This window comes from Corvus hawaiiensis, chromosome 1 (genome assembly GCF_020740725.1).
Source record: "Corvus hawaiiensis isolate bCorHaw1 chromosome 1, bCorHaw1.pri.cur, whole genome shotgun sequence".
NCBI classification, from domain to species: Eukaryota; Metazoa; Chordata; class Aves; order Passeriformes; family Corvidae; genus Corvus; species Corvus hawaiiensis.
The window spans coordinates 51836359-51854366 of record NC_063213.1 but is presented as its reverse complement, the minus strand read 5'-3'; the positions used below and the strand labels follow the sequence as shown (position 1 = coordinate 51854366).

The following is an 18008-nucleotide window of genomic DNA, read 5'->3' as shown; positions in this document are numbered from 1 at the left end:
TTTTACTCCTGGACTGGAAAGTCCTTGCTGTTCTACAGTATCTGAAAGCCTTGCCATTGATTACGACCAGTTCAGAATCTGGCTCCTCCTCAGTATATGAAAATGGACCTGAAACAATAGGAAACCTTATCTGAGGAAGTTAACATAGGTCACCCTTCTCCAAACGTGAATACTGACTTTACATGGACAGAAAACCAGCTTAATTAGGTTTTATGAATCGGATAAAAAATTAGGAAAAAGTGTCACATACAGAATGCTGATTAAAAAAAAAAAAACACCCCCAAACATTCACCTTTTTAGAGGAAACAGATTGTTACACCTTTGCTTTACACAACTTTTTATGTTATTGTTAAAGAATAGTCATTAGGAAGTCACTTGAATGTTCGGCAAACACCTGAACTGCATTATAGAAGGAGATTCAAAAAGAGCAAAACCAACCTGCCCTAAACAGAATTTCTGAGTAAAAGCCTGTAGAAGTGATTCCTCACTCCTTCTGTGGAATTTTTATTTCTTGTGAGAATGGAAATGAAAAAGTAAGAAAATTACACTATTTAATTAATTCAATTCAATATTTTTCCAGTTCAACTTCAAAAAAAAAAAAAATCTTTTTTATACATATTTTTGTCCCTTAGAACTCAAGTAAGTTCAGTGCTCACAGAAAGCAGAAAGTTACAAGAAGCTAAACTGTGTTTTGATTTTCAAATTTCAACCAAACAAGCTAGTTGTTATCTACTCTAAATTCCATTCACTCTAAACAAAATTACAAAAAGGTTTTTGTGATAGGTATGCCAAGTTAAAAAATATTTAATAAAAAGGTAAGAGAAGATAGAGCTTTGATGACAAAAAAGAAAGGTTTGAAAGTGCAGGCATTACTTATTCTTATGTTAGTAAGGACCTCTTTCCAGAGGACATAAAGGAGCAACAAAATAAATTTTACTTTTAAACAGGTAAACTGAAGCTTAAAGCATTAAGGGGAAGCTTGACATGCTGGATCCTTAGCTAACAGAAATATGTGTAATTCCAATAACGTCAATAATACCACATAAAGTTACACTAGCTGTTGATCTCACTCATAATATCTAAAGCCCACACCTAACTATAAATACACATATTATGTTTGCTTTTTGAAAACTGATTGAAGTTTAATAGCAACTCATAATTGAAATATTCATGGTCCCAAGCTAGCTTTGAAGTTAAATCCCTGAGTGGATAAAGTGGACTGGATATCTAATCTAAACTAAATGTTTCCCTTAGTTACTAATACCAGTGCAGTTTCACTAGTTAAAATCATTATTACAGAAAACAAATGCAAAACCCACAGCACTTTAAGGGGCAGTTAATCCTGCTCAGTGCTAGGACACAGCACATGATCTCGGCAGTATCAGTTCCTCCACTACCTTCCACATCTTGCTTCAAGAGCTGACTTCTTCAAATCACCAAGCTGGTCACTTCTAGGCAAGAAAATTTTAACCACATTGTTCCAGAATTGCTACTGTTACTGAAGCTTCTTAAGTCTCCTTTCAGTGTTTCAATTTAACATCACAAGTTTCAATTTAACAGCATAAATCTGACTTGGCTTTAATCTGTCTCTCCTTTCTCAAGCAATGAAGCTAGAAATAAAATGTCATTATTTTTTGTACCTGGACTGCACATTCTAACTGTTTCACTGGAGCACTTCAGTTTTCTTTACACACTTTGCATATCACACACTCCCCCCATCTATATACAGCTCCATAAATGAAATTTCTGTAGCAAACCACAGTTTCGTTTAGATACCTTTGAACTAAAGTGGCTATGACCCCCTTCATTGGTTTACACTTCTGTCCCTCCTCATTTTTGGGTCAATTAAATGTATTAAACACTAAGTCTGTGAAAGCTTGTCCATTCTCTCCCATGTAAAAAATAAAAATTAAAATTAAAAAAATAAATAAAATAAATTTAAATAAATTTTTTTTAAAAAAGTTAAGGGCTTCTACCAGCCTGCTGCCAGTAACGGGCTCAGTACTGCACAGTTATAGACTATATAGAGCAAGTCATTATAATGGAGTTTGAAGGCAGGCTTGGATCCTAGAGAAAGTCACAACTGTGCTACTTCTGCAGCAGTAATTTCCCCATGGCTTTGGTTATGTTGATCTCCGTTCCTGTTTTGCAGAGCCCACAGCTACATACATTATATCCAAGTATATGTCTGAAACTCCATAACCTTTGCCAGAGTAACTCTCCAGGAAGCTCTCCTGACCTTTACTTAAGATAAAGAAACCAACTGAAATGAAGGAATAAATGTTCCTTTGATAATACTGTGTAAGCTGTGGCTAAGGAACTTTGAAACACAACAGCATTAATAAAATAGCCATATTAGGAGAATTTCTTTATCACCAAAAGCAATGGCCAGCTTCAATGGGGCTTTTCATTCACAGTCCACAAATTATTTTCCAAGAATCATTGACTTGTTGTGTAACGATAATTGTGGGTTAATAGAAGCCCCAACTGAACTTTGTACTCTTACACAAAGGATATATGCATGAATGACTATATTTGGACACAGATCCATATGTAAAGTAACATATCTGATTTTCCATTTATAGATTGTTTTGTCTTTCATATTATAATTTAATTTTAAAAAAACCCAAAAAGTCTTTGAAGACAGAGGTAAAAAAACCTCTCTGCTATAAAAGACAACTTTCAAAGTTTAAAAGTGACCATGATTGTTGGTTAGCATATGTACAGGAACTTTGAAAGAAAAACAAATTTAAATTGTTGCTGTGCAGGGATACTATCCTGCACAGCAACAATTCCAGGGGATTTTAAAAAATTGTGGGCTTTTTTTCCCTCACAAAATGCTGTTATGAATACTCTCAATAAATTCTTCTTAAAACAGCTTCTTAATAACTGGAAAAAATAATCTAAAAGATTTATAGGAAAATTCAGCAAGTGTGAATTTGTTTTTTGGGTTAAAGACTATTTTAATGCAATTCCTCCTAATCTCTTTAATATTAATCTTAACATTTCAGTACATGAATGCTGCGTTTAACAGCTATCTGGTTTAGCGAACTGCAGTAATTCACTCCAATAGGATAAACTATTTAAGTTATTTAGCAAAATGGAAAAGCTACCATGTGTTCTGCTACAATCAGCAGACACTGTTTAGAAGAGACTTCTGATGATGGGGAGAAGCCTCACCAGGAAGAAGAAAACTGCAAAAAGAAGCTCCAAGAAGTCTGTGACTTTGTCAATGTTTCTCAAACCGGGACATTCTCATACAATGCCCTTGCAGTCACCCAATACCACAGAACAGCAGGTATAGCAAAAGGGAGCCAGCATTTAACAGAATAGTAGTATTTTAATAGGTAAAACTTGAGGGGTGCAGGCTAATAAAATAAGTTTAGGCTCTTGTTAAGTAAGTGGAAAACAGTGCAAAGCACCCAGGTTAACATAACTCCTGCTTTCACTGATTAACTCAGAGGAAAATATTGCTTGAGCAAGAAAATGCCACATGCTAAGACAACTTAAAAATGCTTTAGCTGTGGCTGTATCTGATTGATTATGTTGAGAATTTTATCTATTTATTCATACATGAAACATGTTGAGCAGCCTGACTTCTGCTCAGCAGAGATGCATCCTATGCCCCACAGTATCTGATCTATACTGGCTAAAAAGCTCCTCTGCTCACTCCACAGACAAAGAAACTCCTTCCACCTCTGCAGCCGTTTTTCCATGCTTCCCTGGGGTTGTGGGTGGAAATGACAGGAAAGGGCCCCCTGCTTAAGGTTATACATTCTGCCCAAACAAGTTCTTTTGGCTGCACATCAAAATACCACTTGCTTTATCTACTCATCACACTGATGTCACTGACCAGCAAAAGGAGCTATCACATGACTACAGATGACACAATAAATAACAAATACGAAGACACAGATTTAAATATACAAATATGTATATATATATATTTTCTAAGAAAGTGATGCTTTGTAGTATACTTACAACTTTCAGCCTGATAGTCTGGCACAAACTGCTCATCATTGTCAGGTACCTGAGCTGAAGATAGGAAAACAAAAACAAAACAAACAAACAAAAAAGCAAGAATTAAAACAAGCCATTAAAGCATAAATAAAGACTCTTGTGCTTAATTCAAAGCACAGTCAAGTTTAAAATTATGATTTCTTGTTTCTTCATTGTTGAGTATGAAAATCAGGCAAGCGCGTCATTTTAATATCAGATAAACCCTGGGGTGAAGCTCTGTGGTGCAGTGTGAGTCCAGAGAAGCCCTGGCACAGAGCAATGGGAATGGCAGGATGTGGGGACTCACTGGCCCTGCCTCACTCCCTATACCAGGGTCTGGACCTACCATGCCACTGGTAAAACGCATCTGTGCTCATTTTCAAAATATCTGCACATAAAGTCCACATAAAACCAAATTCTACTGATTAATGCTTATGCTTCTTTAACCTGAAACTACCACACCTTCAGCTTACTTAAAAGTGATTCCAATTGTTCGTGGCAGTCAGCCAACACAGTAGGGATTTTCTGTTATTGTTTTAAATATTCAAAAAGAACTATTTTACCAGACCACAGAATTCCTGGTTCAATGACAACATTTCAAAAATCGAAAAAAGATTTACTTAAAGCAAAAATCATGATTAATATCCATTTGCCTTATGTAAGATCGTCTTTGCTTTTAGGAAACTTCCATCACAAACCAGGGCTGCTAAGTACAATCATTTCACGGTCTGCTGATAGATAATTTTGCTCCTCTGGTACCACAGGTCCTTTTCATTGTATATCTAAGACATTAGCCATCTCTCAAATTGCGTGGTAAACTCATTTAAACCATTTAAGCTGAAATACCACTAAATGTTTATTAATGGAGAATACATTCAAATAACTGCAGAACATTACACTGAGAAACGGCATCCTCAGAGCATGACTGCTTCTGGTACATCGCGAGAGAGACCCAGCTTATCATCTTCTAACTTTGTCATCTTTTCCTTAACGTACAAGCTAACTGGAATCACCACAGCAAAGCTGCACAAAATTATCGTTTAAAAATACTTTACACGGTTCTTGTCTACAGACAAGCAAATCATTCATATGATCTTAATTAAAAGTTAACATCTGCCATGATCTGGTTACCCAACAAGATTTAAAAGGTAGATGATGCTTATATAACCATTTATCGAAACTGTGACTATCAAATGTTCTCAAATATGTGAAATGATAAAATGTAACTTTAATGCCCTTCGGAACACTTTCTAGTATAGGAAGTGCATATTCCCCATTATATACGTGCAATTGCTACTAGTTTTAATATAATTAGCTTGAATTAAAAATAGATATTTAATTAAAATTACTCACAATTATTTTGAATGTGCACTACAGTACTCTTCATGGACCAGATCTCCACTCCTTACTCAGGAAATATTTCTAATGACTTAACTGGAAGTTTTTTTCCTGGGCAAAGAGTTCAGAATCAGGCTCATTATACTGAAAAATTATTTGCTCTGGGTTTTAAAATAAATTTAAAATCCTACTGTCTTAATTGCAGCAAATGTCCCTTAAAAACAAATGACCTTGGAAATGTGCAAATACAGATTTGAAAAGAAGTGTGAGTATGATAAATACACTAAGTGTAATTAGCCTTAATTTGAAAAAAAAAAAACCACCCATAGCTACTGTTGCTTTGTTGTTTGAGTTTCTAATTAAAAAAAAATCCAACAAAATCAAACATGACAGTAACCCATCCCTCTAGAATAAACCAGTACCTCTGAGGACTTGTTGGCTCCTCGTAGTTTGAAGCTGTATAAAACAGTACCAACCCAAATATTCCCAGTATTTTGATGCATTCAATTTCTCTTTCTTCAGAGAAACCACAGAAGTTTTTACCAAGAATGAACTCAGGGACAGGATGAGACCAAATACTAACACTCCACAATTTCTGACACTTCACATAATTGACTACATGTGGATGTTTGGCATTTTCCTTACAAAAATGCCAACTATTTGACTGTCACAGAAAAATCTGATTATGAAATCAAGGTCGCCTACTTAAAAATCAGTTTTTAAGATTTCTTATATTTCCAATTGTTTTTGAAGCACCTGTGAGTACATTCAGAGTTAAAGTAATTGAATCAAGTTCTGTAAACTTCTTGTTTACAGAAGACATCCCACACATTTTTCTTAAGCCAGCTATCATTCTAAAATGCAGCAAGGAGGTTTGCAGAACTAATTTTTTAACATGCACCTGCATGTTATATATACATGTATATGTAGAGATATATATATAAAATCTGTGAATCTAGGATATCTTAAAAAGCCTCAAAGAAAACAAAACCCCTCCTGTTTAAATAAAGAGGCTACATTTAGTGATTGCAGAGCTGGGATAGAAATCTCATCTAACTTTCCAGAAAGCATACTCTGTACACTGGACAGCTTCACCAGTGCTTCATTCTGGTTTTATCAGTTTCATTTGACTTAGTCCAGAAAAAAATCTGCTGTAGAGATTTATGTATATATCAGTAAGTAAGGTCTTTTTTTTTCCTCAGCCATAGACTAAGAAAAAAATAAAATATATCTGGTTGAACTGTCATGGAAACCACTAAATAACTGCCATTAACCCTGATTTGCTCCTGTTTATGGAGTAAACAAGAATGATGTACTTCATTCATAGATCCCCAAAATTTATGAAGGCATATTTAATAGAGAAAGAGCACATCACTTTATCGGTACTCTTGAAACAGGTGGAGGCTATGCTGTCAAAATTTACTTTAAATGCAATATTAACATAGCCTTAAAAGCCTCTGCAGAGAAAGGAACACAGCAAGTTAAGAAGTGTTTAAAACCCTGCCAAATAACAACAAAACAAATAACGACATCCAAAACATTCAAACTAGGAACATGCATTTCCTACTGGAATGTAAATTTAGTAGCATCAGTACCTTAGCAATGAGCCCACAAGCCTATATGGAGAAATTAAAAGGACCTGGTAACTGGTGGAAATGAGAACTTAAATTATTTCTTCACTTAATCTGGTATTATTCTCAAACAAGCAGAACTGAAACTTGCACACGATCATACTGCTGAAAAGCAAGCACTCCTCATCATACAGAGACTCCTTCCACCAGCATCTCACTGTGAGATGCTAAATCATTTGGATACATCATCCCATTACTAAAGCAGAAGAGGGGTTTTGTACCTGGATTTTGGATAATAACAGGTAGATTTTGCAGCAAATTAGACAGGTAAAGACACTTCAACATGAATGTCTAAAAGGAAAATATAACTTACAGTGTCACAACTGTCTACACATTTATATACACAGGGCATTAATTTCCTCTTTTATTCACAAATACTGCAACTTAGCAAGGCTGCCATAAAAGCTTCTGTTAACATACACAAGACACAATGCATACATCACCAATTTTTTTTTTTTTACTTTGCCATTCAGAGGGAAATTGAAAAAAGATATCTGAAATGATCATTCATCTGAAAGAGAACATTTCCTTGAGCTACTTAATTATGGGGGTTTGAGAAGGCAAGTATATTCCAAAAGACTAATAAAAGGTTTTGAAGGATATTAAGCACGTGGCTTTTACTGCTTATAGCAGAAGCAGCTACATTAGTTCATTCCACATTCAGAGCCATCAAGTCTCAGACTCCTGAAGCAGGCAACATCTGCAGCATAAACTATCCAACTCAGCCTAGAATATTACAAAAGTTTTCTTTTTCTTCTGACTATAGCTATAATGTCTCAAGAGGATTTGGAAAGCATGCAGAAATGCTAATGATGATCTTGAAGATGTTATCCGTTTAGGTTTTACAGTTTCACTACCTACTGAGCTATGCAAACATTCACAGCACAAAAATACTTAATACTTGTTCGTAGTTTTCAGAGCTTTAAACACTCTTTGAAAGGCTGAACTAATGGCTCATTTTGCAAAGGGAAAGCAATTTGGAGGAAAAAAAGTTTAGAACTCGGGCCTGTTAGCTTGCTTTCATTGCAAGTAAACAAAAAGTCCCCATTAACAAGCATCCAGGACAAAAGGAGTTAATATTTAATTAAAACCAGCTCTATCCACTGTAACAATGACCTGGAGCCAAACAAGGCAGAAGATGTATGAGTCATTCTTTCTGCCAGTGAATGAGACAGCTGATCTCCGAAGCAATTCCTCAAGACAAGCAGTCAGAACTGGAGTTCTGCCTCCATTCACAAAAACACAGTCCAGCATGAACCATGTGGCCCCAACCACAAGCTTTTCATGTCACACCCTTCCAGAAAGCTACAGCAAAGTAAACTTGAACTTTCGGCATAAACACAGTGATTTCACTGCTTTGTCTCAAGATGCAGCACAGACCTGCTGAGGAACGTTATTTAATAAATGAAAAGTTAAGCAAACTATAAAGGGCTTAGACTTAACTCTTCCTTCTCCCACTCACAAACTGCTTCCAAAAGCTCAGCTGCACTCCAGAGAAAGGTGTTCCTGTTAAAAAAAAACCGGAAACTTTCCAGAAAAACAAGAAGCTGAAAATGCTTCACTTAAAACTTTATTTCGGGTAGCAGAACACTTCCTGCGGTACTGTGTGCTCTGACCTCATGCTTCACTTTTAGAGCTAAGAGCAATTAGTTTTAAAATATCCATCATTTATTCAAAGTGGCAAAAGAAATTGAAATTGACAGGAAATTCTATATGAGCAGTAGTATTTTGGCCTCAGCTAAAATAAGACTTTGGGCCTCAACAGTAATGGGTCTATTGAGTTTTCTTTGATTCATTGTCACTTCGGAATATCTGAAAGACTGGCTAAATTGTAAATATTCCTGCAAGAGCTGCGGTGTAGGTTGGTGGTTGTTCTCTTTCCACGGGAACAACTGTTTCTAACAAAGACACATTGGGAAGGCTAAATAGTGATAAATTTCAAGATGGTAAAAAATATTATTTCCCATAAGCACTGGTTTTGCTGTCAAAACAACCCCAAACCGTTTTTACATAACGTGAGATGCTCTGACTAATAAACTTAAATGCAGTTCAAAACTAGCTCCAGATCTCAAAATTCTTCCTTATGTGAATAATCCCTAGGAATAAGAAGATGGGTTTGCAGAATCTGCTCTTCATTTGCTGCTATACTAAAAATGAGAAAAAAACTTAGCTTAAAAGGAGTATTCACATTTAATATTTTGCTACATGCCTCATGGTTAGCAAACCCCTCTATGCTTTTGAAAATTACTGTTTTGAGTAAAATTATTTACTTTTCTAGCAAACAAGAAAAACATGAAAAAGTTTATTACTACACAGACTTTCAGACCTGTAGATTTTTGGTGGGTTTATTTCTTTTGGATTTTTTTTTTAAGTAACATCCCCTTCCCTCCCATTTTGCCTAATCTGTTTTTTTTTTTGTGCAGATATTTATGATCAAGAGCTGTGAGTACTAGAAAATCAAATCTATCAGATCACTAGAGTCCACCAGGAAAAAAAAAAAAAAAAGAACATTCTCTGTACTACAAACTGAAAGTGTTTTCACTGCTTTTAGGAGTGTTTGTTCCTGTCAGGCAGATTTCAGCCCTGGAGGTATTAAATTACTATTTCTTGACTCTTATTGCTCCTATAAAAATGTGGATAGTTCTTGAATGTGGCTACATACCATCTGCCTGACACCAGGTAGATTTTACAACTTTATGGCAGAAAAGAGCTAGTTAGCCAGATTAAACAAAGCCACTCTAACTACACTAATATTTGAAGATCCAGTACTTTCTTTTATTAAAAACAATCCTTCAAGAACTAGAAACTATTTCCTTTCACACCTCCTCATTTAAGAAATAAACTGCAAGTCAACACTCGCTTAGACATCACTGCAACGCTAGTGGGTCCTTCACATCAGGAGAAACAGAGGGAACAAACTTATTTTCTCAAGTTCATTCCAAAGTTGTCCAATAATTATTTGACAGAAATAACTTACTTTTAGATACTAAGAAGCAGCTTATGAATACTAGTAGCCTGAAGAAGCCATCTACTCAATTTAGCTGAGCTGCGGTAGAGGCATGAACCCGTTACCTGTAGCTGTTATTTCAAACCACTTACTGTTTACTTTTTGGATGTTTTTCAAATCACACAAAGAACACTATTTCATTTTTTAGTATATTACCATCTGATAAGCTTATTATCTATTGCTCTAAGAAGCAGATCTAGTGCATAAATTTATTATTTGTCTTTACTTGGGATGCCTTTTATGTATCTTGAACAAGCTGTAGGAGAAATTAGTATCTAAATAATATTAAATAAAAATCGGAGTTTTTTGTTAATCTATTATTCCCCAAAACCAAATGCTTTCACCATAGAAAGGAGACACTCACTCACTAACAATTTGTTCTCTCTTCATTTTTTTCCACAATAAGAAGGAAGAGCTACCATGACAAGACAACATTAAATTAATATTTTAACCATTTTTTTCAAGTCATTGAACAATTTCTACCTGACAGAACCAATGGTATTGACATGTCAAAATGTTGCCACTGAGTTAATTAAATGTAAACCAAAAGATAATATCTGAATAATATTTCTCTTGGTTAGCAATAGGCAACTTTAACTATTTTAAGATTGAACATTGAAAAAATTATTAAAGGCTTCCTATTTTCAATTTCTAGCATCAGAAAAGAGTTATACTCTATCTTCTGTCTTGCATAACAGTTGACACGGGGCAACCTTATTCAGAGTAAGTTCTACATCATGATTGAGATTCTTTCTTACATATATACTACTACACAGAATAAGAAGCAAAACTCATTTCCATAAAAATCTACTATGCAGGTAGTAGAATACATTTGTGAGCTCTCTGTAAGTAGTATTCAACTTGTTAATTATGTAGTAATAAAATATTAAACAGGTTACTGAATTGTTTACATTTGGATTAATACTTTAATACAAGTGAACCTCCCACCATTTCCAACACAAAAGGAATACATTTATTTTCTGTTTACTTGTTTACCACCAACTTGTCACAGGTGACACTGGCTGTAAAAATCTTCAGGCTGAAATATGTAATGCAGTAAGGACAGCTTCAGGAAAAGCAAAACAAAGAAAAATCCACAAGCATTATTTTTGTGTGTCATAAAATGCAACTCACTTTCTTCTCCTAACTAATAAGTAGATTTTTGACCTGGTTACTCCCCAGTGGGGATCTGAACTAGTGGGAGAAACCTGGTCAGCTGCCACTGCTTTTCTTAAAAAGGGTCAAGATGTTTTAAAATTTCATGGTCATTTCCCTGGCTCAAGAGCATTATGAAAAGAAATATGTAAACACTAGTGATGCTGCCAAATTGGCAGACTTCTAGCCTAGGAAGGTCCAGAAGAACATAAATGGACACATCTAGCAATGGGTAAACAAGTCTGATTTCAAAATCTGTTTCCTGGCTAAGCTCATCCATATAGACATTTGAGCAGAGCTACAATGTCCTCAAACACTAGCATATTATAAAGACTACCAGAAGTTGTTAAGGGTGGGTATTTTTCATAAAACTTTGGGATCAAGTTAATAGCTTAATATTTGATGTTCTCATCTTAACTTTTAATTTAGTTTTAGCCTTAAGAAAAGCTGTACAAAGTTTGTGCTTCATGAAACCATGGCATGGCCCAAAACAGATTTCTTAAAGTATTTCTAGAACACTGAAAAACCTGTAATATTTCGTTGCAACATACTATGGACAAATAGCGTTATTTAGCTTTATTACTTTCTGCTAGGCAAAAAAGCAACTTTTTTTTTTTTTTTCATTTTTATTCATTAATCATCCCAGATTATTTTATCTGCCTTTATAAAGGTTATTCAACCTAGCTGACATGGGACTAGACACCTTCTCTCTCAAAACCCATCTAAATTTATTCAGTGAAATACACTGATAAAGAGGTAAAAAGGCTCTCAAACAAGTGATTCTAGTCTAAAATAAGCAGTGCCTTCAGAATAAAAATTGGCATTAGATTAATTTATGCACCTATGGAAATGATCAAATTAATTTTAAATTCTGCATTATTTTTCAAACTTCCATTATTATCTGCACATGCATTATGAATCTGCCTGTATTTTTCTGACCGAAGATCAAAGAAATTTAATCATTTTTCAGAAACAAAACCATCCATACCAGTGAAAAATATCAAACTGAAAGTTAACCTCTCCATTAAAATATAGTATCTTTTGAGTAGCATTTTAACATGCTTCTGATTTCCTAACATGAATGAGATGATACAATGTAAAGAGTTCCTGAGGAAAATTACCACAGGGAGACAGCTACAGTTGCATCTGACCATTATACTACAAAAATGATCTTAGTACAGGACATCCTGTTTTCAATTATTAGGGAAGAATTGTATTAGTTCATAAAAATATATCCTCTGTTCCATTAATTTCAGAAGGGCTTTTTGATTACACACAGAATAACCCCATACTCAAACTAATACTAGCAGAATAAAAATGTCATCAAAATAAACAATACCTCACAACTTATTTATAGGTAAAGAAACTACACAAAAAGCTGTTAAAACAGACTCACGACATAAGAAAGTAGTCATCAGCAATATTTCCCTCTTTTTGTGAACACCAACAGCAAGCATTTCACCCTAACATCCCTCCTTTCAAAAAAAAAAGACAAAAAAACCCCCAAAACCAGAACATCTCTTCTATAGACAGCTGTGCATAGTCCTGTACAGGAAAAAAAATTAAACATATGCGAATACTCACATTCATTTAAATCAGGATGAATCTGGAGAGATTATTTTAACTTGCATCAAATTTATGTCTATTTCAGATGCAGAAGTTTACATAAAAAAAATTGACCAGAAATATTAAGAACAGATAATGCACAAAAATCTTTATGATTCAAATAAACAGTACTGCAAATATCAAAGGAAAAAAAATCAGAAAATGTTGATGAAAACAAATAGATTTGAACGAGCAGAAAGGTACCTTGCAACTTGTTAAAGTTCTCCTAATGCAGCAGCACATTTTTGTTATTGTTAAATGAATCTCTCAACAACTACTCAAAATTCAGATTTGTACATTATTGTTCTTAAACCTTCTCTCTTCATTAGAATGTGCTCTGCAAGGTTATTTGAAATACTGAAAAGAACATGCATGTGTAAAACACACTGATGTTAGTTTTCTAATCACCCGGTACAGAATCTCACAACTACATATACAAAGACAAAAATAACATGCAAAATATTTAAAGGTTTCTGGAAAAAAAAAAAAGAAAAGAAATAAAAAGTACTAGTTAAGTACTTCATACACACCTAATGTTCTGTGTTGTGAACAAGGTGGAAAGAAGACACTTGCACTTAAATCTTGAAGCATCCCGTCCCGATGAACCCAGAGAAACTAATTTCTGCCATCAGAAAAGTACTCCACCAGAACACCAAATAATTATATGTGCTGCTGAAAAGGAAACAGCAAGCCCAGTTCTGGCTGTATGTAGTCTCTCGAGGTACAATAATATAAACCTGATCAATTGCAATTAAAATCTGAACAGAGGCTTAGAACTTGAAGTCTTGGTGCATTAGTTCTTGCCAAAAGCAGATGTGATTGTGAGCTGGAAGCAATTTCTCCTGGTAATTTGTGATGACACTGGGTAGAGCAGCCCCAGAGTCCCCAAAGACAAACTCATCAGAGGCTCTAATGTATGCATGACACATGAGGTGGCTCTTTTAGAGCTCAATTAATTGGGCTGAACATTAAGACAGCAAGTTCAGGACTTTTTTTTTCCCCTCCAGAGTTGTTTTTTCCTCTTTTTACAAGCAGTTTTTTCCCTTACCTTCTGCAAGCCATGTCTCCTGTAATTGGCTCAGATCTTGAAAGAGTTCTGCAAAAGTATAAAGACATGGATAAAAGACTCACATCTTTAATCTCTTCATTAGATTAAAATATGTTCAAAAATATTTTTTTCCCTAAGAACAATATACATTAATTCTGTTTTGGCAGTCAAATGTACAGACAAAGCAGGCATTTTGAGGCACTTAATGATTTTTCTACACCTATTAATAAAAACCCAAGCAATTACTGTATTTTCAGCTCCTGAAATAATAACCAGAATCTTAACAGAGCTCTGTAGTATAAAAGGCTCATTCAGCAATACATAGAAAAGTTAAAAATTATAGTATTTCTTACAGGTGAACTATTTCTTCTTATACAATTCAGGCCTCCTCCTGTAATATCTGCCCCAGATAAAGCTTGCTCGGACTTCCACAGTTCTGCCTGAGCAATAACTGAGTGTTTTTAATAGTAGGGTCATAACTATCATATAAAAATTCTGAAGCCATGACCTGAGATGCTGCAATAGCAAAGAGAAATGGGAAATCTTTTGTACTTCCCCTTATGTTTTACTTCATATGCCATGAGAATCACCACTATTTCCTCTGTGCTGTACTCACTGTACTTCTTTAAAGCTAAAACCACTTTCTTCATGGACTGAGTTTTGCAGCAGCTTATCTTCTGCAATTCACTGAAATCAGTTACTTATAATGGGTGTAAACCAGAGCAGCATTTGGCTTACTTGCAAATCTCAGGAACTCAGTTACGAAAATTCTGTTTGCTAAGACTAAGTAGGATATTTGAACTAACAAATGGTTTATTTTTAATTTACTGTATTTTGAGAGAGACTTCCTCTTTTATGAATGCTGACAGATAACTATTTACATATACTTAAATGACAGAGGCTATTTATTTATCCTGTGGACTGATACCCCACATTCACTTTGGGAAATTACTTAACTGAAAATCAGAAAGTTGCTTCCTTTTCAATCTACTTTTCCAGGCAAGTATGGATTTTGAAAAGTGTGTCAATGTGTTCTTACCCTGATAATATTTATACAGGAGTAAGTTATAGGCCTCTACATATCTTCCTCTGTCTTATGTACTTTCAGAGCTGTAGGCGTAGCATATGTACGTACCTTGTAACCTAAAGAAGTGTTAACAGCTATTACCAGCCTAGAGTTCCCAAGCTACAATCCTGAGTGGCTACTGATGGGGCTAAGTTACAAATCTTTGGCCCTCCAAAACTTTCTCCACACTGGGCTTCTTTAATCAAAATTCCCTGGATCTTTAACCCTGTTAGTGTCATACAAGAGAAACAGGACAGCAGACAACAGAAGTCTGACTATATAGTAAAGCTGGTGAAAACCAAGTCTCCACACCCACATTCTCTCACTCCTGCTACCACCAGTGAAGACATACCAGGGAAGAGGACGTTAAAAGATGGGAGGGATGAAGAATGCCTAAATCTGAAGAGGCCTGATGGTGAAAACACCAGGTGCCATGACTTGTGTCAGATGCTGCAAAGGCTTGGCTGAAGTGCATGACATCCGTGTGCCACATGTGCACAAAATGCAACAGGGTAAGTCAAGGAAAGACTTTCAACTTCATAAATTTATTGCCTTTGCCAGTTTGTTTCACAGTAGTAAATGTAGTTTTCTTGTCTTGTTTATTCAGATTGATCTAGATATATTTATCTCCAAAATAAATTAATAAAGAGCTCTCAAAAAGCATCTCTGCATTAGTAAGAAAGAGAGAAGGAGAGAGGGGGGGAGGGGGGGAAACAACAAGCCCTCACCTTCTGAATCATGAGCCAGGTCTCTGTTAATGAATTTTCTTTTCCTGACATTTGTCGGTCTCTCATTACAGTTTCTCCCACGCGGATTCTATATACAGGAAAGATCAGTTACTTTAGAAATCTGAGGTTTGAGATTTGGTTGGGTTTGTTTTGGGCTTTTTTTTATTTAATCAGGAATATGCAAAGTTGGCATAAATTCTTTACATTTTCAAACAGGGAAACGGTTACCACAGGGAGACTTACGTCTTGCAAGCCTTCAATTTCTAACAAAAGATATTGCTGAGCACCTAACATCCTCCAAAAGATTCCTGTGTCTAAATGCAACACAGTTCTACCTATCTATGTAGACATCTATTTGTACAGATACATATATAATGTGCTCAAGCAGCAACACAATACCAGTCGTATTTTTAGCATCTAAAGTATACAAACCTACACGATAGCCCATAAATCCCCATAGCATAAGCTATGCAGGACAAACCAGATATGAAATTTTAATAGACTGCTTTGTTTCCCTGTGTTACTTATAAAATTGTTTGCAAAGTCCTGAAAGGAAAAAAAAAAAACAAAAAAACAGAGAGGAAAAAAAAAGGTTAATGTTTGCCTCAACTTCATTCTTCTGAACGTTGCAGGCAAACGCAGCCAGAAACTTTGAATGCAGCTGCTGCTGCTCTCGCCTCCCTCATCCGCTAATCATGTGCATGATTTTTTAATCATCCCAAAACTGTCTTTAAAAGAACACGATGCTTTATTGCAATAACTAAGAAGATAGGCTCATCTTGCAAGCAAAGCTCCCAGATGAAGAGTCGCCCCTACAGCGGTAACAAAGCAGAGACTGTGTCTGTAAAACTCCCCCACAGAAATAAGTCGGAGTCAAGTTTATAAACACCAACTTTGAACTGATCACTCACATTGGTGACCATGTAAGGCACTTGCTGGTCATAAAATCCATCCATTCTGCAGCTCTTCCACGAGTCTTAGCTCAGTGTTTTATTTACTGGGCATTTGATCTGGAGATTTCCTCGGGATCTGGACTCCAATCAGCCTAGAGGGGAATACAAGATGGCTTTTAGATTTAAGGAAAAAAAAAAAAAAAAAAAAAAAAAAAAAAAAAAAAAAGGCAGCATGAATGAACTGCTTGCATTTGCATACCTAATTAACCTCAAAGAGTCCCATTCATAAAAAACAACTCTCCCTTCTCTGCCTTCACCTGGGTTACACGCTTCTGCCAGCAAAACGCGGAGCAAAAGCACTCCGCGGCGGCGGCGGCAGCCAGCGGGGCGAGAGGCAGGGCTTTATTTACACTGCGCGCCGCACCCGCGGGCGATCCGCGCCGGCGGCAGCCCCGGCTCTCGCAAGCGTGTGCTCAACTCGTAATGGCGAACGCGGGGCTCGCCGCGCACCTCGCGGCGGCGGCGGCGCCCGGCGGCCACGCACACACCACACACACCCCCCACACACACACACACGGCCCCCCCGCCCCACGCACCAGCCACCTTCTCCCACGGGATCGCTCCCGCAGCCCCACCGCCGCCGCGCAATCCTGCGGGGCGGTGGGCAAAGTTGCGGGGGAAGACCCACCTGAAGGCCACGCGCGGCGATCGGCTGCAAAAAATTCCCTCCAAATTTAATAAAAACATTAATTATTCCCCGGCACTTCCCCCTTGGAAGCCGCGAGCGCCACTGACAGAGCTCAATCCCGTGGTTTTTCCTCTCCTCCTCCTCCAGGGGCCCCCGAGCCGCGCCGGCGGATCCCCGCCGCCCATTGGCTCCCCGCGCCCCCCGCCGGATCGCCGGATCGCCGCGCGCCCGCCCGCCCCGGCCCCGGCCCCGGCCCCGGCCCCGCCGCCCCGCCCGGCCCCGCGGGGGGCGACTCCGCCGCTGCCCCGACCCGCGCCGGCGGCGGGGGAGGGCGTCGGAAGTGGGCACTCGGGTGCCCGGGGGTATCCCGGGGCCCTGCCGCGGGCACTCCGTGTCCCCTACGCCCCCCCGGGTGGCAAGGCAACCCCTTCCATTCACAAAAAAAAAAAAAAAATATATATATATATATTTAAAAAAAAGTTTCGCCTCCCTGACTCCGTAAAGCAAAACACACCCCCCACGCACACGCGCTCCCTTTCTTGGTGGCAGAGCTGCCCCGCAAAGCGCCGAGGTGAGCGAGGCGAGAGACACTTCGTACCGTTTTGCCCGGAGCCAGTGGCATCCCAGGGCTCATGCCTGCTCTAGCTTTGGGGCTTTTTGTTGGGCGTTTTTGGTTGGCTGTTTTGGTTCTTTTTTTGGTTCTTTTTTTTTTTTTCTTTCGTTGAATCATAGAAAGCAATTTTTATTTCTACGAGGATGACATAATTTCTAGGTTTTGTGGACAGAATTTGGCAGCATGCATACACCGGATCTAGGGGAATTTTTGGTGTAGTGGTGCCAGGACCTATCA

The 18008-nt window shown here is 37.3% G+C and overlaps 1 protein-coding gene across 5 annotated transcripts in view; it reads right to left on the bottom strand.

The window, feature by feature from the left end:
- The window catches only part of ETV1 (ETS variant transcription factor 1), a 66236-nt gene extending 48462 nt beyond the window's left edge, over window positions 1-17774 (bottom strand). Inside the window, exons 1-5 of one of the 5 annotated variants that reach the window (XM_048304462.1) lie at window positions 17757-17774; window positions 16489-16622; window positions 15578-15665; window positions 13784-13831; window positions 3982-4035 (exon numbers count right to left, since the gene is read on the bottom strand). In XM_048304462.1, coding sequence (XP_048160419.1) covers window positions 3982-4035; window positions 13784-13831; window positions 15578-15665; window positions 16489-16533 — 235 coding nt within the window. In that variant the 5' untranslated portion in view covers window positions 16534-16622; window positions 17757-17774. Of the gene's footprint in view, window positions 1-3981; window positions 4036-5352; window positions 5402-13265; window positions 13400-13783; window positions 13832-15577; window positions 15666-16488; window positions 16623-16729; window positions 16749-17158; window positions 17319-17756 lie in introns of those variants that run through there. The other 4 variants (XM_048304443.1, XM_048304453.1, XM_048304470.1 and 1 more) reach the window with 4 other exon arrangements.
- Between the last annotated feature and the right edge of the window lie 234 nt (window positions 17775-18008).